At 36.8% G+C, this 26046-nt stretch overlaps 1 protein-coding gene across 37 annotated transcripts in view; it reads left to right on the top strand.

Moving 5' to 3' along the window:
* The window catches only part of BNC2 (basonuclin zinc finger protein 2), a 415729-nt gene that overhangs the window by 246636 nt on the left and 143047 nt on the right, over positions 1–26046 (top strand). For all 37 annotated transcript variants that reach the window (XM_048223378.2, XM_048223383.2, XM_048223379.2 and 34 more), the window contains one exon: positions 19001–19103. In XM_048223378.2, coding sequence (XP_048079335.1) covers positions 19001–19103 — 103 coding nt within the window. The remainder of the gene's footprint in view (positions 1–19000; positions 19104–26046) is intronic.

Below are 26046 nucleotides of genomic sequence, written 5' to 3'. Positions count from 1 at the left end.
AGTTCATCATTTTATTAGGTAATATTGTATATCGATATTATAGGGAATGAAGGAATAACGTAGAGGAGAGAAGGGGATGAAATGAGAATTGGGAAGCATTAAATGATAAAAATCTACCTTCCTGGATGCAGTTAATACAGAAATGTAAAAATGTTCCCATCTGTCTAAGCCATCATTTTCTGATGTAGTCCCTGGAGGAAGTGGCTGAAAAGTCATTTCCACCTAATGGGTTGTTAGGTTGCCTCTGTACAGTAAGTTGGTGGTTGCAGCCCACTTCCTCTAAGACAAAGGGCTGTGTCTCTAAAACCCCATCACAACTGACACTAATTGGCATTGCTGTCGGCCCCGAGCTGTGCAAGCAGGCCTGCGTGGGCATACAGTGGGGCGCGCTGATGGTGTGTGTGGCACCAAGGGGAGGACTTTTTCTCATATTTTGCTAGTGGGTACATATATTTTGCTTTTTACTTTTCTGACCCTTGTTCCTGCAGTTTATATCCTCTTCAGCATTGTTATTTGACTTGGGGAAAAATTCGTTGAAAGCCCCTTTGCTGAGCGCGGTGTCATTGGAAGGTATCCTCACCTTTTATACTGTTGGGGATTCCAAATATTATCACTTACCTGTGAAAATCTCTACTAAGTAATTAAAATTATCAGTAGTAAATATAGTAAATCAACAGACAACCTTTCATCTCACATTTTTTATGCACCTAATAAACTGACATTTTTGTTTTATTTTTTTCTTAAATAAGAAGCCAGAAGAGGGCATATCAGTCTTTCAAAAATCAGTTTGGGAGCCATTTGGCCCAATTCACTTACAATTACTGTAAATTAGGAGATGAATCTGCTTTGTATTCATAAGGGTCTGGAGCAAAGGATTTAGTTGCTGCAAGCAGTTTGGAATGACAAAAAAAATATGAAAGCAGATTAGCACCCTGTCCTTAGAAATTTTTAAGTATGTCAAAACTTGATTGCTGTATATGACTCCAGACTTTGATGATTATGTACAAGGGAGGGGACTGGGAAGAAGAGAAGCATTGCTGAGCAGATATGTTGGAGGGGCACTTTCCTATACATTACTTTTCAAAATGTGCAGATATTACCTGACTTCCATTTATAGGGAAAGGAACTGCAGTCATTGCCAGTTGTAGGCAAACTCTCTACTTTCTTAAATGCATATTGAAAAATTGGTGAGTGGTGGCAGAAGGGAGGAAGGGAATTACTAAGGGAATTGATTAGTCATATGAATCATTCATGTCTCTTGCCTTCATCCATTTAAAATGCAAACAGATAGCCATTTAGGCACCCAGACCCTGGCCCTTTCTAGCTTCCTCTTCCCCCCCTCCATCAGTTTCAGGCTCAGGGGTATGTAGTGGGATCTTGCTTCAACAGTTGGCTGGGACCACTGCTCCCGTGAGAGGCTCTGCTTTCTAACATTGGAAAAGCTCCTGAGGCCTTTCTCAGGAAACTGCTTACTTCCTTCACAGTATCCAGAGGGATATGAAACAAGTTTGGGGTTTCCCTTTGCCCCTGAAGTCCTTCAAGCAGAGCATCTTCTTGCATTTATGTCTTTTATCTAGTTCTCAGAGGGGACCATTCCCATGCATCTTTGGGGCACCACACTAATATAAACTGTTCCAGGGCTGAGACTAGGGTGAGGCCACTGAGGTGCCCAGGGTGTGAAATTCTAGGAGGTGCTCCCTTTGGGGATCATGCATGGTGTTTGAGATGCTAATTCATTAATTCTGAAGTGTGGTCCTGGCAACCCGTACTTCTGCAGGGTGCCATGGCTGATTCTTACATATATCTGTTCTCTTTTATATTTAATAGATATGAGTTGTTTTGCTTTGTTTTTTTAAAGAAGTGAAAGCATTTGGGCAATAGCAAAAGAGGATGAGATAGTGCTAAGAAACTTTGTTTTCTCAGCACATCGATAAACCTCACCTTCATTGTAAACTCCCCTTGCTTTGTCTACAGTGTTGAAATAATAAAAGAAAAAAATGCACCAACCCATTTTCTGTGATTTCCAATGAAAGCAAGAAGTAGTTTCATATTGGAAGCACTATTTGTACACGTTTTACATTCCTCACCCCGTCCTCTTTATATGTTTTGTGTTCTCAGGCATAAAGGTAACATATCTGACAGCCATGTGCAGTCTTAAGTTATTAACTCAGGTGTAACAGAGTAGCCTCACACACAAACAAGCTTTCGTAGTTGATACTACACTACCACTTTATACTACTTTTGGCACCAGAGGATTTTTCCTCCTCATCATTAACTTTTTAAAATTAAGCAGATTAATTTGGGGGGAAAAAATCTCTATTTCAATGAACTGACACACAGAATCAAAAATATTTTGCATGGAAGTAAATACCAAAAATGATGTTTTGGCAATTAGAGTGTGGCTAAATAAGCATTATATAGTCTAACTCTAAAATCTGTTAGTATCTGATGAAGAGGCAAAAAGCTTAATGTACCTGGGCATCTGGGTGGCTCAGTCGGTTAAGCGTCTGCCTTTGGCTCGGGTCATGATCCCAGGTTCCTGGGATCGAGTCCCGCATGGGGCTCCCTGCTTAGCAGGGGAGTCTGCTTCAATTAAAAAAAAAAAAAAAAAGCTGAATGTACCTGTAGACTAGTCGTCTAAAGGAAAATAAGACTGCAAGTATATGCCCACTTAAAATTCTGTCACTCCTACTTTTATATCCAAGGCATACCATCTGGCAGCTATGCTTTGGTGTTAACTTGAACGCAGGTAATATATTTTACAATTAAAATAATAGCTCCACATTTACTGGAGATGATCAAACATAAAATATTAAAACGTGTTCACTGCCAGCTCTGTAGGTATTCAGATACTGTTTCCGTTAAATCATATTGAATTGTGCTTTCCTGATCTATTTATGGGTTCACCCAAGTGGAACATACTAATTGTCCAAATAGTCTAAGAAATAGTGATCTTACAACACTGCGAGGTACTTTGCAGAAATATGGCGTGTACTCTGTTTTCTTGTGTTTTTTGTTTTTGTTTGCCACGGACGTCCAGTTTCATGAAGAGCAGTGCCTGTGGTCTGTGGTCATCTACTTAGGGTCCCTCTGGAATTATTCAAAATACATAGCATAGACCAGGCATAGGCTTCTGATACATCAGGGTTCTGAATGTGGGTGAGTGATAAATGCAGTAAAACTTTATTGGTTGCTGCTGTCTTCCTTTATCATTCTTTGTAGACCAACAGAACGAGTTTGTGTGTATTTGATCATCCAGTCCTCTGATAATGTATATTGACTTGTCTGATGGTGATCGTGCTGAAGAGGTGGGGACACCACAACATATAGCAGTACCTTCTGAATCATTTCATTAAAGAAAAGTTGGAATCTATGAAAGTGTTAAACATCTTAATATATTGCCTCTTTTTCATGTATTACTTCACCTACTAACCAGGATTCTATAATAGTCTGACCATTTCATTCCTTTCCAGAGCAAGAAAGCAGATTGAGAAGATTTCATTAGTCTGTACAGGGAATTCAAATTGACTCCCTCAACCAACTTTTCACCTTTACTGAAAGACAAATTGAGGGAGCTGTTCATTTGGAGAAGATGTTAGAAGGATGTGCGTGTTTGGCATTGAAGGCTATTGTATGGTAGGCTTTGGTTCTTAGCTATCAGGGTGTCTTGCAGCAAGGGAATCAGAATTTTGAATTTGTTCCTCTTACTTTTGACCCTGAGAAAGTTGTAAATGACTGTAGCACAAGTTAGGATTTAACCCTTCAAATCCTTTATCATGTGGTTGACGTTAAACTCCTATCCCTGATCACTTTGCATTCAAAATTTAGTTAGGAGGGAGCAGATGGCATATTTGTGTTTTACAAGTTCTAGCCTTGTCTTTGGGGTAATAGATTTAGCAGAATGAAAGCACTATGACAGACCACATACATTTTAAAAGTGTTACTCTTTAATGTTTAGTTGTGTTTATATAGTGTGAATGGATTCTTGAGGCTGCAGTTTTACATGTAGTCATCCTTGAGGTGTACTCCTGTTCATTTCTTCATATTAAAGCCACAGCTTGATGTTTTTGGTCACACTTGGATCAGAGAAGAACAGGGGTAGCAGCAAAATACTGACTTTAAAGAAAGAATATAGAAGAAAATATATTTTGGTGCTTGGCTTTTTAAAGAATGGGGAGTGTGGCATTTCATTGCTAGATAGAAGCAGTAAGTATTGCCCAAGGATATTATACATTGACTGTGACAGGGCTAGGGCCTGGCTCATGAACTGTGATGAGTCTGGTTTTCCTTTTTTTGGTTTCAGGTACACCGTGTGTGTGTGTGTGTGTGTGTGTGTTTGTGTGTCTGTGTGTGTGTCTGTGTGTGTGTCTGTGTGTGTGTCTGTGTGTGTAAGTTGATTTTGGGAGCAGAAAAATGGTAATGGTAGAGAAGAAAGTATTCTTTTCTATGCTGAGAGAGAGACCTAAAGTTAGAATGTTACTAATATTGCCTAGAAGATGAGCTAGGTATGCAACCTCAAAATAAGATACTTTTTTTATATGTATCTTACAATGGTTACTGGAGTCTTTCACAGCCAAACTGACTGAGACTGTTTACCTCTTGTCACTCTTATCTGAATTCAGATGACCAGGAAATGATTTCTGAACAGCAACTTGCATATTTTGGTAATGCATTCTATATATTTTATGGATTATGTGAATTTTATAGTGTCTGTTTTCTTTTTTTTTTTTTTATATATAGTGTCTATTTTCAGATAGATATCCCTGGAATTTGTAGGTGTTATTCACTCACATACATTTTAGCCACTTAATTAATTAATTAATTAATTTTTTATTAATTAATTTACTATTTTGAGATTCCCAAAATATTCCACGTTATGTCTACTCAAAAGATTTCTCTGCCTTTGTTTTTCCCCAGTATGCCAATACTTAGCAACATGATTTTAATGTAAATTATATATTGATAGCCTCTTAGCATTCTATCAGATTTCAATTTCTTTAAGAAAGTTATTGTGCAACCAAAATTTGACAGATAAATGTAAAGTGTCTAGCAAGTGATGTGAATAGTAACAGAGATTTTGCTTCATTTCTGTCAGCTTTCTGCACTACTAGTATTAATATTAGAGTATATGGTTCTTGTTCTGTGCAGGTATGTACAAGGGTCTTTTTTGTCAAGGGGTTATGTCTGCCTGTACTGAGAGACAAATTATTGGTTTGGAATCCTTAATTATTTAATAAAGAGATTCTCTGAGAACTCAAAATATAGATTTAAATCCCTGAAACTAGAGGGGACAAACTAGGAAAACCAGACAGATGAAAGAATATCATCTTTATGTGAGAGATGAATTATGATATTCAAAATCACATCCAGCTTTGTAAAAAAAATAAAAAGAGTGGATTTATTCTATACACTAAGATTACGGGGAAAATGACATGAAAGCACATGCTGATAAAGCTTGTGCCTTCTGGTGTATAAAGCAAATATCTAAATATATGTCTATTTGTGTCCATATACAGAGTTAAAGGACAGTTTTCCATGAAATAATGCATTCCTTTAGAATTGCTGTAGATTTTCGTAATTTTTAAAACATTCCTATTGTAACCTACATCAAAAGGGCAGCCAGGGTTTTTGTGTCTGACTATACATATGCATTATAAAAAAGTGAGTCTACTGTAATTACCAGTTTGCAGAGCGAATTCCTGCAGGGTTTGTACTCTCCCCATTAGTAAAAGAGATAAGTTGAAATGTATTAAAATTTCACTGTACAACTGGGAGTTTTTGTTCACAGTAAATGTGTTAATGTTTCTTCATTGCTTGACTGTTTGTGTTTAAATTTAGGCAGCGTGCCCAACAGGGACAAAATTATAGGATAAAGCTATGTATAAAAGAAAATCCTTCTGAGAGCACCAATAAGGCTCTTTTTAAAAATAAGCAGTTACATATAATAGTACATGGCCGTAGCCACAGAGAAAAGTTTTATCTGTCTATTTCAGAATTATTGGAATTTTTCTTTCTCTTGTGTAAAAGTTAAGAGGACTGAGTTTATGTCAATAGCTAATACACTTTGATGTAAAAACATTTATTATTTTATTCAGTGTTACTCCTGTAAAAGAAAAGAGAAAAGATTCCTTCTTGTTGTTCTTATGATGAAGAGAGGCTAATAGCATTTTGAGAGAGAAGTGATAGATCACATTTTCTTCCCTAGGAAAGAAATTCTTTCTTATTAAGAATTCTAATTACAGCCTGTTATATTTTTGGAGCATTTTTCTCTGCTTTTCTTCCTTACCACAAACTTAGTAAATACATTTATTCACATAGATGGCTTACATTTAAAAAAATTAATCTGCAACCACTATCACCTAGTGTGAATACATAATGAAATTCACAAATACAGGATAAAGCTGGTATTTCTCTGTAGTGTAGAGTGGGCAGAAGTTGAAGTTATCTGTAAACACCAGCTATATATGCTTCAGCCAGCCCCCTCCTCTCTCTCTTAAATGTGGAAAACATATTGTAGTTCCTACTGTTTGCCTTTCGTAGGGTTTTTTTTTTTTTTTGCCTACTCTTCCACATGTGAAGATGAAAACATTTGCCAGTATCCATATGCCATCTCAAATGTCTCCACATGCCTCACACTACAGACTCTCACAACCTATGCAAAGAAGCAAAAATAAAATATAAATCTTCATCTTTAAATGCTGCTATCCTAGAAATAGTGTTTTGTAATTAGTGATAATGTATGCAGGTAAGTGGAGATATATCCGGGGGGTGGGTGGGGTGGAGGATACATGTGTATGTTTATGCTTTCATTTGTTTGGGTCCATACATTCAAGGACCCATAGGAAAATGTGAAAAGCCCATGAATATTTCCTGTTGTACGTGAGCTTTCCACCATAAAATGTATTTTTCCCCTTAAAATAGGTTGGTTCACCAGAGAGAGAGAGAGATGCATTTAATCCTTCCTCCTCTACACTGTTCTTTAAAAAGTAAATTTTTAACTGATAGACCTTGAAGTCCTTTAGAGCTATTACTTTCTTTTGGCTAATTCGTAGAAAGGCACCATATGAAAATTGGATTTTTGATCTGATGGAGTGATTTTTGAGTTCTTATGAACCATTTATAGTCTATCAAGTAAATCCTTCTTAGTTCACGGATTATTGACCCAATGGACCATATTAGCTGCTTCGAAGCTGTTATAGGCCATTATGTTGATTCAGCTGACACACATGTGAACCCAGTCCACATGCCCAAGATGACATTAACATTGTTCTGGAAGACTCCTTTTTTTTTTTTTTTTTCCTACAAGGCTTTCTATTTATTTCTTAATCTTCACGAGTTAGCTCAGAGTTCCTGACAACCATTGCATAGTTTCTCTGTTTGCTCAGTGAAGTTGAAGCATTTGTTAGCGGCTGGATAGTCTGTTTTTTGCCATCTTTCTCTATATGTCTCTCTTTGTCTTTTAACCAACTAATACTTACAAGAAAAAAGAGAATAATGTTTTCTCAGTACTCTGGGGCACATTTTACCCTCAGATACTTATAGATTCCATAGAAATTTGTGAGATTTCTCTGAGCATCTGAATGTAGCCCTTTGAATTTTAGAAAACCACCTTTTAGAAGAAATGATAATATTGTATTTGTGTTTTTAAAAAATGTATTACCTGAGAGGTTTCACTTGAAAAATTCTGGCGACTCTAGCCAGTGGTAAAATCAAGATGTGCCTTTAGTGATTTATGTGAGGCTCTAATGAAGCCAGTTCAGGTCTCAGCACGGACCCCTGGGGAATCAGTGACCTAACATAAATAACGTATAAGAGGGCATGTAGACTGTTCATCATATCATTATTATTATTTGTAATAGGTATGATTCCTGAGGTGATATCTGCTCTCGGGCAAAGAAACATAGTCTTTCATAATCAGACATAATTATGATGTACAGTTATATATGCACAATGGAAAGCATTAAAATGTTTGTTGAGATACACTACTTACTAATGGGCAGTCCCAAGACAGGTAGAAATAAGGTGATATAAAATGAACCAAGTGTTCATAGGAATACCTTGTGTCACTTTTTTCAGATTTTGGCCTTTCTTAATATAACCATTTAAAGACTCCATAGAAAGCTGTTCAGAGTTGCTTTCTCTGTCTAAAATGTACTATTTCATGGAAAATCCTAATATAAATTAACTGCTTACTTTGCACCTTTTCAAGTTGCTTAAACCTTTACCCACACCTCTCCCTTTGAGTGTAGTTTAGTCCACATCTCTTATTCGGTTTTAAACTCCTGTTGGAACTAAAAAAAAAAAAAAGTATCTGAGGAAATCTCACTGCGGAGGGAGGGTAGCAAGGGGAATTACTTAGCTTCTCGCCTTTCATACACAGGCAGAGTGGAAGGAGCCCTGGATTACTATCTGTGGCCATTTAAGGACATCTCAGAGCCTCATTTTCTGCTGTTTGAAAAATCTCTAATTTGGGGGATTTTGATGATTAAATACGAGAATGTATTTGAAGTATTATGCAAGCTTCATAGCACTGAACAAACGTGGATATTATTAGTCTCACAAAGGCTGCCTCAATTGGCCTGGGTAATCAGATTTGTCATCTGAAACGATACATTCTAAAATGCAACAACTTGTCTCCCTTGTTGCTTCACTGGGATAAATTCTTTTCATAGGCCTAGAGGAGTAAATTTAGTTAAAAGGTCACCCACCTTATGCTTTTGATTGGTAAATGGATTGATTACTGTTCTCTGGCATTTGAAATAATGTGGCTAGCTCCTTTGGAAGCGGATCAAGATTTAGAGGTACTCCTTCCTTAAAGGGGTCCTTCCCATGCTGTCTGGGAAGGAGAGGCATCATCGAGTTAGGAAAATGTCTTACATTTGGGCACAACTTGGGACAAGTCTTAGGTTATTCCTGCACCTCTCCGCTTGGTCACCAAAATATGAGATCATCATGCAAATCATTCTTCCCAGGATTGTAGCTGCGTCCTGAAATACTGGAACTTAAGGCTTTATCTTGTCTTGCTTCTTGCCTAAGGAGGAGTATTTCTTTGTAAAGTGCTTAAAGGTTTATAAATCTTCTTGCATCTCATTATAAATCCCTTCCTTATTAATGTCTTCTCTATCATATTATATTAGTAATTGTTTTCATGAATGCCACAGAGAAATGTAATCACATTACCACCTTTCAAATTGCATTAGTGAAAATGAATAAAATGTATATCAATGGAATACAAAATTGCTGATTCAACATTAAGGTGAAATGAGATGAGTATTACTTAGCATTCATATGATATCAGAGGTGCTTTGGCTCCTCATATAAAGTTATGTATTCTGGTAAATGTAGACTGAGTTTAGTTAAAATGGGTTATTTTGTATGATGAGCTAACTCCTTATTTTCAATTAGATGATAGGTATGTTCACTGAAAGAGTATTTCCTTTCTAATTATCACAGCTGCCTGTGTGAGTAGTCTGTACAATTTGTAAGCATACAGGCAATAAATGGAATATCTTAATTGTTAACTGTTAGGTAAGAAAATAAAATGTTTCTGCCCAAATTGAAATGCCTTTTCATTTCCTGTTTCTCTAATATTACTAATTGCCTAACAAAATAGCTTGTATTACCATAGGCCTAATTTAATTGGGAGAAAAAAAAACATAACACATGCACTCCAAAGCCTGCATATGCTTTGATGGCATAGAAGCATGGGTATTTTCCTTATATAATTGGCTATATCCCGCTGTTGATTTTTGCTCTGAACTCCTAAATTATTTAAATGGGGTCTTCCTCATGTCGATTGATTGTAGGTTGTGGTCGTAAGGTAATGACTACAGATGCTCGTTGGACCCATGTCTGTGAAAATTTATGCGCCTGTGTATATGTCTCTTTCTCCCTGTTTGTGTTTATGTATTCACATATAGTCATAGAAACATTCACACTCATGTATAAACATTTACTCAGAAGCTTATGGTTTTCCTTCTTTGCTTCCTCCCCCTAAACCAAAACCTGACTTTTTCAGAAGTAACTTTTTCATTGCAGTAAATTGAGGAATGTTTTTGCTAGTATACATGACAATTCATCATTGTCAGTTTTTTTTTAAAGATTTTATTTATTTATTTGAGAGACAGAGAACGAGGGAGCATGAGCAGGAAGAGAGACAGAGGGACAGGCAGACTCCCCACTGAGTGTGGAGCTCTACACAGGGCTTGATCCCAGGGCCCTGAGATCATGACCTCAGATGAAGTCAGATGCTTAACTGAGCCACCCAGGCACCCCCATCACTGTCAATTTTTAACAAATTCTCTTATTTGTTTTAGTATCTTGATATTAGTATGCTGAGGATAACTGACAGCTACCCTCCCCCCAATTTGTTTAAGAATGTCTTAGATTTTCCTGAAGGAAAAATGACAATGGACTTAGAAAATAATTGCCGATTTTTAGATGGATATATTAGGCTTTAATATTTTCAGAGTAGAAGGGATTTTTAAATTTAGGTAGCAGGGAAATTTTTTTTTGTTTGCCTTCTGTTTATTCACTCATTTAGCATTTGCATATTGAAGACCTACTAGGTTAAAGAAGGATATTATGCTACATTATGTATCCCGGGGGAATGCTATCTTATGAGTTAGGCAATTTAATGCCACCAGTGGAAACCAGGTGATGCAGTGAGTTTTGTCTTTCGCCCCTTTTAAACAGCTTTATTGAGATAGAGTTCATACACCATATATTCTATCATTATAGTGTACAATTCAATAGATTTAATATATTCACAGTTGCATGCAACCATCATCATAGTCATTTTTGGAACATTTCCATCACCCCAAAAAGAAATCCTTTAGCTATCCCTGCAAGCCTTAAGTAACCACTAACTACTTTCTGTCTTTATGGATTTTTATGTTCTGAACATTTCATAATGAATGGAATCCTGTATATGTGGTCTTTTGTGACTGGTTTTTATTTTTTATTTTTTTTTACTTCACATAATGTTTTCAGGGTTCACCCATGTTGTACTATATATCAGTAGTTCATTCCTTTTTATGGCCAAATAATATTCCATCATATGGAATATGCCATATTTTTAATCCATTCACCAGTTAATAGAGGGATCGTAGCTTTTAAGAGAAACTCAAGGTTTAAACTCTGGATTTTAACAGTAAATGGTTTTGAAAGGCCACTTCTCCCCAGTGAATCTCTTTCAATTATGTTGGAAATGTTTATTATGAGGATGATGTATTTCCTTGATCAATAATTTTATTCTCATGGTGATTTGTTGAAGTTTGACCATCTTTGAATTGTCCAGCTTTTCATCTTGACCATGTTTATGTCAATAGCATCTGGCCCTTGCAGTGAGTCTGGCCTTACCATGTATCTTCAAATCCTCTGATTCAGCCACAAAATCTAATTGTTGAAGACACCAAGAAATTTTAGAACACCTATGTACAACAAAATGATCATTTTCATCAAGTTGTTATTTCTTCATATGACATTAAAAACATTTAGACAAATTTGAAGGAACTTGTTATTGAAGGGTTAATTAATTTTTCAATCTCAAATTTGTCTTACCCCAAGTAAGATACATACTTTTGCTGTAATTTCACATTGTGAAATTTTGAGTGGATTTTGTTAAGCAGACAGAACAACTTTATTGCTTCTCATTTGCTCTTACTACTGTTATGAGTAGTGGCATTTACATGCAGTTTAACACTCTGTGAACTCTTAACTTTTATAGTATACTTTATAATCACTGATAATTAATTTTTGTGAACTCCGTGAACATTGCCCATTGAAACTTAGATTTGTAATTTTTTTTGTATAAATACTGAAAACATACCCACCTTATTACAACTATAGATTTATATTAATAGTTTCATAGTTGGGACTCCTGGCTGGCTCCTGGTTGGTTAAGCGTCTGCCTTCAGCTCAGATCATGATCCCAGGGTCCTGGGATCGAGTCCCTCTCCTTCTGTTCTCTCTCTTGTGCTCTCTCTCTCAAATAATAAAATCTTTTTAAAAATATTCTCATAGTTAGAGTTAGATAAGACTTTTAGATTGTTATAAAACTTCTTCGTAGGATATTTAAAACTATGGATCTTTTGGTTAATGTTCTTTGTCCAACTCACGCCATCTTGTCTTAGTTCGATATTCTGGTTGCAAAAACCCTGTAGCACAACAGGGAGACATACCTTTGTTTTAATCATGTCTGAGTTTTGTAATCAAGTAAATGTAAGTTTCTTGTGCTTTTGTCTAGTTCATGATGACTCAGAAACTGACCACCATTCAAAAAAACTGAAGTTTTGTTTGCTCAGGCTGCATTGTGTGTTAGCCAAATTCACGATATTGAGGAGTTCTACAAAGGCAATGTCATAGTGATTTTCCAAGTCTTAGTTAACACTCAAAGTACTTCTTTTGGAAGTTGTTTCTTTTCCATTAGCTTTATGTATCAGCCATGTGAAAATGGGAAGGAAAAAACTGACCTGATAATTACATGGGGAGCTATTTCCTGACTTAATCACATTACTATCATTTGAATTCTTTAGAATATTCATGACAGTGTTTTTGAAGTACTGTCCTAGGTTTTTGTATACAAGATACAATGTGTAGAAGTCCCATTAATCTCTGGGTCTCTTTGGCCATTCTCTTCATCCATAATGCTTGGTAACTGTTACTTTGTAATTACTACAGTGTAATCTGTGACAGTACTGGAATATTTATCTTCCAGATTCATTAACAGATAATTTTCTATGTCAGGTTTTTATTTTTTATTTTTTTAAGAGCGAAGTACTTCAAAGATGATTTCCTACCCAATAAAATGGTTCATTTGATCTCTGACACCCTGTATATCTTTTCTCTTTGGACTTGTGTCTGTGTTTGGAGATGAGTAACATATGTAGTGATGACTTAATAAGAGTTCATTATAACATAGACTATTTTGTATCCTTGTGGAGGGTTGGCCAATTTTACATATTTATGATATCTACATGTGACTTCCAAAGTAGAGAATTCAATTTATTAAGAAATATTTTCATGCTAAAAATAAAAAAGGTGAGCCTTGTCACTTATGACCATCATAGCCAATTCATTTATACACCTAGAATCTACCACCTAAGTTTACAGAAGAAACTGATGGGACAGAAGGGATGCTATGTTAATGATCAGCTTTTTCTATAATTCTGTTTTAATGTAGGTCAGGTACTTATATATTAAACATTTAAAAATGATTCAAGTACAATTTCATAGTCTAAGTTATAAATCTTGATGTCCTCCCCAAAAATGAACAAGGGGAAAGCAATTTAATAATTTTTTTTTAGTTTTATATGGGAGAGTTAGCCAGGGTTAATAAACACCTTGAAGGGATCTCCTGGCAAATAGTTTTTCTTAGGGAAAAGCAAAACCTAGAATTTAAATTTTTCATTTTTTGTTTCCTTCCTATGATTGCTGCTTCAGAATATATGTTTTATGTTTCTAATTGCCCTGTGGCCTTATTTTGCCTTTTGTTATTTTGTATTAATATGTAACTTATATAAGTCTTCCCAGATAAGAAACAGCTAATAGATTTATTAATGAGACTTATTTATAGTTCTTTTGTGAGGTACACTAAATATTAGCTGAAGCAACAATTGTGTTTTCCTGGGAAATGTCACTTAGTGAGAAGATTATGTGCAGTTCACATATACTTGCAGAGTACAAGCCAGCTATGACTATAATAAAGCTAAACAGACTTCAATTTTAGTGATAACAGAATCTTATTTGAATAGGGCTTTGGAACTCATCCAGAATACCTTCAAATGCACTCCTATTTAATATTCAGATATAAAAGTTTTACTGACCAAACCTTGATTAAATATTTTTATTCTTAATTGACCTACTTTATTTTAGATATGCTTTTGAATGTCAATATTTATAATTTACTGGTTTAATTGTATGTTTTCTTCCTTTCTGTATAGAGAATGGAAATAAACTGATTAATAATTGGGAAATCCACCCTATCATTTAAGAGCCATGTAATATCCATATAAACATTTCCAAACTCTAATATTAAAAATAAATACTAATACCTGTCATACCTACCTTGGAGGATTATAGTATGAATAATATGGCATCATGTATGTCAAAGTGTTCATTTATTCATTAAGACTAAATATGTATTAAACATTTTATGAAGTGTTAGGAAAATAGCACATTGGGAAGACTCATAAGGGGAAAAAATTCAAATATAATATGTGGAAAGTTTCTTGGGTTATAAATGGTTTCCATTTATTGAGCTTTTCCCATTACTAGGCCCAGTGCTGTGTGCTTTATAGTCATTATTTCATTTAAGTCTTTTGACTTTCCTGTGATATTATTGCTACCGTTAGAGATGAGGAGAGTCTCAGAGGATCATGTATTTCTTCAAGTGCCTTTTGAGTACCTGTTGTTTTCCAGGATTCATTGTAAGCTGAACAAATGTATTGCCCTGCCCTCGTGGAGCTTAAATTCTAGAGGGGAAGACAGACATTAACCAAATAATCACACAGATGTATAAATACATTTGTATGTAATAGATTATAGATAAATAAAGATAAGTTCTACAGATAAATATTCACAACCATGATACGTGCTAGGACAGAAAGACCCCTTGTGAAACTGGAAACTAATGGGGAACTGGACCAGAAGATGAAGGCAGCTGCCCTGGGGCATGGAGGTAATATTGGAGTTGAAATCTGCAAGAGGAGCATGAGTTAACAGTGTACAGTGGGGGCTGAATGGTGGGCAAGTTGAGAGGCTCTACCCCACAACTGCCTGACTGTAAATGGGATTACAACTAAAATTCTCAGTCAGTCAGGTGGAGAGTGTACACAGACTTGGTTTCGATTCCTATGACTTTATTAATTCAGTGTCTTTAGGCAGGGTACCGAATTATCTCCACCTCATTTTCCTCATTTGTGCAATAAAGGTAATAATAGTACTAACCTCATGGTATTTTCTGACGATTGAGATATCTAATGTTTATAAAATATTTAACGTAGTGAGTGGAGAATGGCAAATATCCAGTAAATCTAGCTATTATTAATGATAATGGGTAATAGGTTACTGTTATAAATTTTAAAATCATACCTTTGGAAGAAGAAAAGACAGGAATAAAAAGGGAGAGATGGTGCTTCTCCAGCCCGTTTGAGGGCTTCCTTCTGTTCTTTTAGGGTCGTTTCTCTACACCCACTGCCCACAAACTCTGTTGGGTCCCTGAGCACAGGGACTCTGCCATCCATTTCCTGCCACTTAACACAGTACTTGGCTCCAAAATGATGGTTTTTGCATAGTGATAATATTTGAAGCTGTAGGAGGGGATAAAATTGCCAAATTAAAAAATGAGAGCCTGGCGTGGGAAACACCTGTATTTATTTACAGTGGAGAGAGAGTGAGACGTTGTTGCCAGAAAAGCTAGGGTAGTTGGTCTCTACAGCCCAGGAATGAAGGAGAGAGTGCCGTAAGCTGCATCGAGGTCTGGGAAGACCAGGAGACTAGAAAAAGGGACTGAAATTAATGAGAACATTCCTTATGGAGAAAGTTTCAGAACCTTGTGGGGCAGAATCCAGATTGCAAAATTAAAATGTAGGTGGCGGTGCAGAAGTGAAAGCAGTGGGTGCTGGGTGCATGGATTTTTCTTTCAAGATATCCATGATAAAGGTAAGCAGGAGGAATAGTTACTTTTAATAAGTTGCAGATTTAAAAAAAATCATTATTGTTATTGTTCTGGGGGATTTGGCAATGCTGATCATGTCAGAATTGAGGAAGGAGTTACTGAGCACTCTTGATGAGGCACGGAGGGGCTGATAATACGAGACAGCTAGACCTGCATGAGAATCCCTGCAAATATAGGGGGGAACAGTCTGACTAAACTGTCTGCTCTTTTCCTGGTGTCCCCTTTCTGCCACTTCCTCCTCATCTCTGGATTCTCTGTAGTTGAGAATGCCCAGCAGTGAGTGGGAGGAACTTCTATGTTAGCTGAATGAAAGAAGTCAATGTGCTTACAAAAAATGAAAGCTTATCCATTTCTACTCTTCCCAGCTGTCTCCTTGTAAAGCATGTACATTTTTGAGGCTTAACTGCCTTTGATAATTTTATGATAATTTATTTTCTTTAAGTGTGGGTGAGTTGGCAAGTGATCACATTGGTTCTGTTTTGTTGTGAATAAATAGTATGTCAGGGTTTTATGCTGTTTCAAAAATGTTATTTAGAATAAAACTTCCTTTGAAGCCACAATAGTCTCTTACTCAAAATATTTATTTAGACCATATTGTTTAAATATATATAATTCCCTTAAGGAACAATTGTAGTCTATAAAAATCTGAATTTAAAACAAATAGACCTTCTGGAATTCATAGAAATACAAAATGGATATTCCAGTGTTTAAGTGTTTATATACAAAAGGAGTTGAGGTGTTCCAATGTTTGTGTGTTTAGGTACAAAAAGAGTAGAATTCATAAAAAAGGATGATGATCTGAAAAGTTTAATTCCCAAATGTGCCAGATGTATAAAGTTATTTAGGTAGAGAAAATATTTAAATCATAGAGTAGTTCAGAGTAAATGAATGAATGAGTCAACCAGTGAATAAATTAATATACATAAAAATAAAGCAAATCTACAGTCTCTTAATTTGTTCTGTCCTGAATATAGCTATAATTAAAATTGAGAAAAGTATGCTTTAAACACAATGTAAAATCTGGCTATTTTTGTAAAATAACTAAATGTCATCAAATTAACTACTGAAAGTTTGTATGTCTTTTGTGCTGGAGTTAACACATAGTCCTTGGGAAATCATCTCTTTTTATTGGGAATTTTTAAATTTTGGTAAAGCAAAGGTGATTTTTTTTTTTTTTTGGCGTTATGAAAGCTTGTATTTTTGCAGTTCAGATTACATGAATATTTTAATGTCAATGTGGTTGCCGTATCCGAATTTATAATTAGATAGTTTGTAAAGTACCTTGTTTTTAGTAGAAATGCTGCCCCCTAAACTGTTTTGTTTGGGTTTGGGTTTTTTGACCATATTACAATCAAGTTGTGAGTTAATTAACTAATGAACGTGATATTTAAATAAGCTCTTTCTAACCTGTTATGTTCTGATATATTGCTCAGTCGGTAAGCTATTGAAGTGGAAATGAGAAATTTCAGGAGACGTATTTCCCCCTATAACCTACAAATACATATATTATTCTTGCTTAGTCAGCATTTATTTCCTTTGGTATCCCTATTCTTATTACTAATTCTTCCAATCACCAATGCGTACATTAAAGTTTTACAATCTAGCTAATACGTAATTGGACTGTTGACATTGGAAGACAGACCCTGCAATATCAGGCAGATTATACAATTGCGTGTTTCCCTAGTGGTAATGGAGCAGCAAATTAGAGGTGGAGGTGAACTAAGAAAGGAGTCTATAGTGAGGACTCTCATTGCAAACCGAACTGGGACCTATAGGTTTAATGTTCATTAGTGAAAAGAGAAATACTTCAAAGTTGCCTGATCTAAAGCATAGTGAACAGTAAAACCCCGTCCAGTCTTATTCTGTGTAAATGGAATTTGGCCCGTGTTAACAATATCTAAAATACTGTCTGTTACAAGTGAGACAGTTTATATAAAAGTCCAAATAGTTCCAGGAATATGAGCATCTGGAAGCTGTGTAAGTGAGCATAGCTTTCAGTTATAGAACTGCAATTTCAGGTAGTTCCATGCCTCTCCTTCAGCACTCCCCCCACCCCCCACCACCCCAAACCAGTAAGCATTGATTGCATCTGAAACTGTAGAGAGATCTTTTCCTGGCAGTTCAGGTAGTTACAGTAGATTGTTAATCTGTGAATGATCAGACTAAATCCCTTCTGTCTTCAGAATTTCCATGCAAATTAGAACTAAATGTATGAGATAAATTTATTAACTGTAGTCTAGGAGCATAGGTCAGCTTTAGCAAGTTTTAAGCATAGGTTTTTATCCATAAGAAGTTACACTTCATTTATGCTAATTTTCTATGGATTCACTTTATAATATAAACTGGTGAGATGATATTTCAAAGTACTTGTAAAGAAATGAAAGATTTTTGAGTGTGTTTTCTAGTTTTCTAAGATATAGTTGGATTGTTACAGATATAAGATGTTTACATAAATGGCTTTTCCTATTCTAATCAAAAAACAAATTTATTTTCTTACATCACCATTAAAGTAAAAGAAAAGGGGGTGCCTGGGTGGCTCAGTTGCTTATGCCTCTGATTCTTGATCTCAGTTCAGGTCTTGATGTCTCAGGGTTGTGAGTTCAAGTTCCACTTTGGGCTCCACGGTGGGCATGGAGCCTACTTAAAAAAAAAAATAAAGTAAAAGGAAGGTTGTTTGTATTTTTCAAAATAAGAATGAAAATGAAATTAATAAATCAAAAGGGAAAAAACAAGGAATTGGGAAGTAGATAAATAACACCAGAACTATGCTAGATTTTATTGGACCAACAGGAGTGTCTTTCAAAGTGTTTCTGAAAGATTAACAAAGCATTGAAGTGAAACTCAGCAGAAGAAAAGTAATATTCTAATAATAATATTTGTATGTCATGCTTTACTTTCACCAACATTTCACCTGAGCATTATTGTATTAGAATGTATTTTTCTGCATTATTGCCAGGTGGATAAACTTAAATGGGAATATATAGTAGCAGCAATATTTTTCCTGTTTGGGATCCCTAGCGTTACAAATCAAGCATCTTGTAGAATATGTCGTCCTTCATTCTTATTCTGCTTGGTCTGCGTTTCTAATTTAAAGGTTAAATATGAACAACACAAAACATCCTGTTAGTGTGAATGAGCTTTGTTTTCTTACATTTTTTTGTAAGAGATTTTGATGGCATCCAAATTTATTTTTACAACTCTCCAGGCCCCTACCAACATACAGCCTTTAAAAATGGAAGTGGATGTTATTTATTAAAATGGTGAAGAAACACAGTACCTTTGAACAGATGCTGATCCTTTGTTTCCTCCTCTATTTTTCAGGCCATCCGTTGCACACTGGTAAACTGCACGTGTGAGTGTTTTCAGCCGGGGAAGATTAACCTGAGGACTTGCGATCAATGTAAACATGGCTGGGTGGCACATGGTGAGGAAAATCTGGACTTTTCTTCCTGTTCTTGTTAGGTTCATGTGAGTGTGCGTGTTTTTTCAGAACAGTCGCTGCCCTGGAGAAGAGAGGGGTCAGCGGTGCTTCAAGTGTTAGTTAACATTCAGGCTGCAGCTCTCCCAACAGCATATTCTCGGCTCCAAGGAGCAAGGCGAGGCGAGCGGAGCAGCTCTTAGCAGAAGGGTGCAATGTTTATAGGACATTTGGGCCGTGGGGTTCTGACTGGACATCGCAGCAGCCAGCAAGCACCAGGCCTGATGGAAACTCAAACATACCACAGTTGGCCTTTCAGGGCTCGGACCTCAGAGGGAAGCTGGCACGCCCTCTTTGCTTGAGGAGAATTCGTCGATGACTGCTCACCCTTGTCATATGTGCTTGAGGCTGCATTTATCCTCCCAGATGTTAAATTTTGTATGGTCCAAGGTGGGTGAGAGAGTGAACGGGAGCATTATTTGGCTGGTATCTGAAAAAATAATCTGTAAATACCCCCTTTCAGTGTGCATCAGGATTGGAGGTGGCCAGTGTTAGAGTGGGAGCACTGCGTGGGTGTGTGTTGGGGGCGAGGGTGACCCAGGGCCATGGCTGGAAGTGTTGCGGCTTTTTGCCAGACGCACAGAGCCGTTCCATCAGTGTGCCTTGACTAAGCAGTTAATATCTTCTTATGTATGGCTTATGTTTTTTACGTTTAGGCAAAAAGAGACTTAGAAAATAAGCAGACATTTTCTTTACTTCCTAGAATGTAGAATTTTAAAAGATAGGTAATGTTTATAAAAGAAATCTTGGCTTGAGATTTTTTTGACAGCCTGGGGTATTGGCTCTTCAGTGGACATATTCTTCATTCCCAAGCTGTGCCAAATATCCAGTGGGTTGTATTTTTATAAATGTCATGTTATTCTAGCAAGATCTGAGGTAAAAACACTGGGCCATGCCTTGAAATGCTTTTAATTTATCATGTACCTTGCTTGTTAGGGTGTGTGTGTTGGCATTGCGGGGACATTTCAGCCATGTTTCTGTGTGTGAGAGACGGGCTAGATAGGGCGGTAGGAGGGGAATGCCCTGGAAGGGGTGTGCCTGGCAGGCAGGGCCACGATCCTTCGGTGCCTGCAGGGATGGAACTCTTTCCTGTTTCGTTAACAGGGCCAAAATCTGCAACAGCTCAGTCCGGTTTTGAACAACATTTTAGCTGCCGTTCCTTTTGCAGTCTGTGTGTGTTACCGCATTCGGTGATTTCTTCTCTCTTCCTATGTTCATTTCCTAGGGCTGCCATAACAAAATACCATGACTGGGTGGCTTAAATCAGAAATTTATTTTCCCACAGTTCCAGAGGCTAGAAGTCCAAAATCAGGGTGGTTTCATTACGAGGACTTTTCATGGCTTGCAGATGGCTGCCCTCTTGCTATGTCCTCAAATGGTCTTTCCTCTGTGGGCACATACTCCCGGCGTCTCTGTGCATTCAGATTTCTTTTTGTTCTAAGGACACCAAACAGATTGGATTAGGGGCCACTCTCGTGGTCTCATTTTAACTCAATCAGCCTCTTTAAAGGCTCCATCTCCAAATACACAGTCACATTCTGAAGTACCAGGGGTTAAGGCTTCAAAGTATGCATTTGTGGGGGTGGGAGGGGGACACAATTCAGCCCATAACACTTCCTAAATATCCTTGTTTCCCTGAATAAGTGTTGGCTTTACTAGGTCATAGGTACCAGAGCTTATGTCCCAAGCCCATCAGGAGTCACAGAGGCAGTAATGGGTCACATCCCGGCTCTGCAAGTTGGTGGCACAGGGTTCGGCGTCTCTGCAGCCTGGGGTTCTTATCTGTGATCTAGGATGAGCAACACCTACTTTTCAGGATTATTGTGAGAATTAAAGATAAAGACTATGAAGCCTTTCAAATAAATAATAGTATGCTAAAAGTAAGAAACTGAACAATGGACAAGCCATAAAAGTGGGTCAATCAATTAAACAAAGGACTTTTCTTTCATTCACTCTCATGAGTCTCCAAAGCCATCTGGGTTACCATCGTCTATCTACTGTGGTAGCCTTGTGAGTATAAAAGTTTACTGTGTCACCAGTTTGTTTTACCTATCCAGCTTCCACATGCATATTACATTAGTAGTGTAACGGGAGGAAAAAGAAATATTTCTTCTTTCTCGAACAAAATAAATTATTCCTAGCCAATGGTTGTTTCTAAGACTTTCTGAAGGATGTGATTTTTCACCAAACTTGAATAAGGTATTTCTGTTACATCAGCCTGTGCTTTTCCTACCGTGTCATTAGAAATCCTGTGTTTCTGGGATATTAATGGTGGAGTTTCACAAATAACACTTTCTCTCACTGTTGTTATTTCCTTGACTTCTCTTCTCCCCCTCAACCGTATATCAGTCTTCAACTCCAAATATGTACACACAGATGCACAAACCCCATTCTTCCCCATTCATTAGGAAAAATATGTCAAGATTGGCTTCCAGCTTTTGAGTTGGCAGTGGGATGAGAGCACCCACTTTTTTTGCCCTTGGCATTTCAGCTAGTTGCTTCATTCTCTCCTCCTGCACAGAAAACCCTGAAATCACATCTCCAGTTATTTCTTCTCAGAGGTGAAATACAGCAGTCTTCCTGGCTGCCTTACCCAATACGGTGTCTTATGTGTGGGACGAGGAAGTGACTTGGTTTTTTTAGTGTGTCTCTGAATGTGGATGGAACAGCAGTAAGACTACTGAGAACACATCTCATAGAATTATTTCATTGTATCACTAAACATACTCCACCTGTTACTATAATTAAAAAAAAATGATAGTTGTGAAGCACCTGGGTGGCTCAGTCGGTTAAGCATCCAACTCTTGATTTTGGCTCAGGTCATGATCTCAGGGTTGTGAGATTGAGCCCTGCACCGGGCTCTGCACTGGGTGTGGCGCCTGCTTAGGAATCTCTCTCTCCCTCTCTTTTTTCCCCTCCCCACTCCCGTATGTACTCACGAACTCTTTATCTATAATAATAATAATAATAATAATGATAATAATAATAATAAAATAAAAATAAAATTTGCTGCTAAAAAATAACCAAATGTCAAAATCAGGTGTTCTCTATAAAAAGAAAAGTGTTCAGAAACTTGGTTGCCTCTTTTGAATAAATATGTTCCTATATCTCTTTTGATAGCAGCATCTTTAGTTTCTTTGTAAAATGTTGGATTTCACGGTCATTCTCTCTCTCTCTCTCTCTCTCTCTCTCTCACACACACACACACACACACACACACACACTTCCATAACCTTACAGATTGTTTCTCCAGCCTGCTTGAATTGTTGACATTAGCTGCTTTACAACAATCTTGAGAAAGATGTTTTAAAAAATTAAAGAGAGTGAGTAATTAATTCATCATACTATAACACCTAGGTTTTGAAATTACACACTGGGCCATGTGCTTTTCACAGATTACTTCCTTGAAATCTTTAGCACCACTGAGTCAGGAGGGGGAGAAAGCCCAAAACAGTTCCTTGACTATCAATGGTTATTTCCCACTGAATTAATAAAGGATTTCCTGTTCTTTTTCCCCATTAATGAATTTTAGCTCTTTCACTTTGATTAATAGAAAGCAGGGCTTTATTGAATTTAACTCAAAACAAGCTTTTTTTTTTTTTTTGGTATAGGATTTCCATAACTACAGTGTGTAATAACCCAGACTTTCTAATTTTGTAAATTTCTATTCAGAGTTCTTGGATAAAGGACTCTAGCATCCTGCCAGCTGAATAATTTAATAACTATATTTCTTTCTCTCCTCTTTTTGCATTGTCTTTCCTGTGTTTTTCCCTTATTCACCTAAAATATAGAGTGAGTCTTGGGGCGCCTGGGTGGCACAGCGGTTAAGCGTCTGCCTTCGGCTCAGGGCGTGATCCCGGCGTTATGGGATCGAGCCCCACATCAGGCTCCTCTGCTATGAGCCTGCTTCTTCCTCTCCCACTCCCCCTGACTGTGTTCCCTCTCTCGCTGGCTGTCTCTATCTCTGTCGAATAAATAAATAAAATCTTTAAAAATAAAATAAAATAAAATATAGAGTGAGTCTTGAAAAAAAATTAAAATTCCTACAAGTTTTAATTTTTCTTGGTTCAAAAGTGCCGAAATAAGATATCAGGCTAAGAGCAGCAATGGACTTCTTTACTGGTGATACAAATGTTTGTATTGGTAGAAATATAGTTTGTTGCATTTTGACCCTTTCTCATCAAACTAGAGTAGTAATTCAACCATTCACAGAATTAAAGCTTCAGCCAAAGATTTTACATAATCTTAGAAAACAGCAAGGGGACACCTGGTGGCTCGCTCAGTCGGTTAAGCATCTGCCTTCAGCTGGGGTCATGATCTCAGGGTCCTGGGATCCAGCCCCACATCCGGCTCCTAGTTCAGCAGGGAGTCTGCTTTCCCTCTTCCTTTGCCCTTCCCCACTGCTCATGTGCTCTTTGTCTCTGCTCTCTTTCTCAAATAAATAAATAAAATCTTAAAAAAAAAAAAAAGGAAGGAAAGAGAAAGAGAGAAAGAAAGAAAGAAAGAAAGAAAGAAAGAAAAAGAAAATAGCATGTATCACTAGTGTATAGAAAGAAAGAAAGAAAGAAAGAAAGAAAGAAAGAAAGAAAGAAAGAAAAAGAAAATAGCATGTATCACTAGTGTATAGAAAGGAAGGAAGGAAGGGAAGAAGGTAAAAAGGAAAGAAAGAAAAGAAAGGAAAGAAAGAAAGAAAAAGAAGATAGCGTGTATCACTAGTGTGTACCCAGTAATGGGTAAGGTGTGTAGAGAGGGCCGGGTTGGGGTGGGTTGGGGGTGGGGGTAATGCTTGCTTCTAATGAGAAGAGTTACTAAAAGGACTTTGTTGCCTTTGTAAAAAACTGGAGCATGGTGTAAAGGTTGAGAACTATGGTACTAAATCATTTTTGTTATTTATTATTTGCAAATTGGTCGTAATGACCTTAGTCTAGATGAGGACTTTATTTCTAAACCATCAATATAAATAAAGTAGAAAAAAAATATAAACTATATTCTAAATGATTTTAGGAAATATTTAGTGATAATCCAAGACAACTGGAAATTTTTTCTTTAATGATGAGGTAAATTTGATTTGTGTATTTGAGAACAGAAGTGGACAGATTTTAGAAAGGTGATGTATGTAGAATTTTTTCCTTTACTAGGTCAGTGATTATTACTTCCAACAAAACCTATTCGTTAAAACTACCTTTAAGAAAAAAATCTACAGGGGCGCCTGGGTGGCACAGCGGTTAAGCGTCTGCCTTCGGCTCAGGGCGTGATCCCAGCGTTATGGGATCGAGCCCCACATCAGGCTCTTCTGCTATGAGCATGCTTCTTCCTCTCCCACTCCCCCTGCTTGTGTTCCCTCTCTCGCTGGCTGTCTCTATCTCTGTCGAATAAATAAAATCTTAAAAGAAAAAAAAGAAAAAAAAAATCTACTGTTTCTTAGTATGTCTAGTAAGCATTTGGCAAGGAGATGAGGCTTGATGAATAAAAAATATATTACATAGCTTCATGAACCCCCACAGCAGCTTTCTCAGTACAAATTATTTTCTTTATAGAATACTTTGATTTAAACCAAAGGGATGCACCATTCCAACAAGCTGCGTGAACGCTCGGATTTTCATTCACTTCCTTGCAACCTGAATTAACACTGGTGTTGTTTCTTCGGCTCAGGTCTGCCTGTGAGAATGCTTGCTGCACCAGAATTCTCGAGACCTTTCCCTTTATTATGTTCTATAAATGTGATTTCTCTTACTACCTCAGTTCATTCAAGGAGAAGGCAGTCCTGCAATATTACTTTAATTATTTGGTCATCAAGCCAGCTAACTTTCCTGCTCGAATCCAAACTATTCTGATTTTTTAAATGTAAAATGAGCAGGCTTGGCTGGCATCATCTGGATCATCAGTGAATAGATATTTATTAAACCCATATCATATGTAAAGTACTGTGCCAGGTACCCTTCAGTTCCTCAGTTCTGTGCCACAGGAAATGGTGAGCAGTATAAAGTTAATTTAGTGTCATACACCAACCAGTTTTATGGCTTAATGTACTGTAAGACTTAATATTCATATAATCCATTAATTTCAAACCTTTCTTTTTTTGTCATTCACTGGAAGTAATTTTTCTTTCTTTTCTCAGCATCATTGGATTTGACTTCTCAGCTTTTTTACTTGATTCATCTTATCACAACAGGGATATTTATAGAGACCCTCACCCAAATAGAAATATAAGACATCCCATTAAATTTGAATTTCAGGTAAACAGTTAATAATTTTTTTTTAGGATAGCTGTGTGTGTGCAAATTTAGCTGAGTGAGCCCATATTTTTATTTGCTAAAGCTGGCAAACATATAGCTAAAAGAAAATTCTAGTGAGGCTTAATGTGCATAATTAAGTATTAAATCAGGGCCATTGGTTCTGAACATTCTGTAATCAAAAACCTTTTGATTATGTCAGAGACCATGAGATCTCCGCATTCTGTTTAGAAATTCCTCAAATTTGTTGGCGGCATGGTGTACTTTATAAGGATTTAAACAGAGTGGATCAAAAGCAGTAATTTTTCATTTTATCGCGTGAAAAGTCACATGTCTTTATTATTTGTCCCAGTCTGTGCTCTTCTTATGAATTGTCTAAACATCTGTGAAAGTAGTTTATTCCCAACTGGTAACTCTGTAATATTCTCCCTGACTTGAGTCCAAAAGCCAGTATAACTAATGTAGTGGTAACCTTTCCTTCTTCCTCCTTTCTTCCCGAGTTTCTCCCCTTCACACCCCAAATAGAAGTCTTTTATCGTAAATAATAAAGCATGACATTTCTGTGACATCATGCTCATTCCAAGTAACTCAGCAACAGTTCGTGTATGGTAATTTGTAGATCTTTCCAAGAGTAAGAGAGAAGGGTGATTAAAACG

This window comes from Ursus arctos, unplaced genomic scaffold (genome assembly GCF_023065955.2).
Source record: "Ursus arctos isolate Adak ecotype North America unplaced genomic scaffold, UrsArc2.0 scaffold_18, whole genome shotgun sequence".
In the NCBI taxonomy this organism is placed as follows: Eukaryota; Metazoa; Chordata; class Mammalia; order Carnivora; family Ursidae; genus Ursus; species Ursus arctos.
Note: the sequence above shows the minus strand (reverse complement) of the source record. Positions and strands in the feature narration are given on the sequence as shown.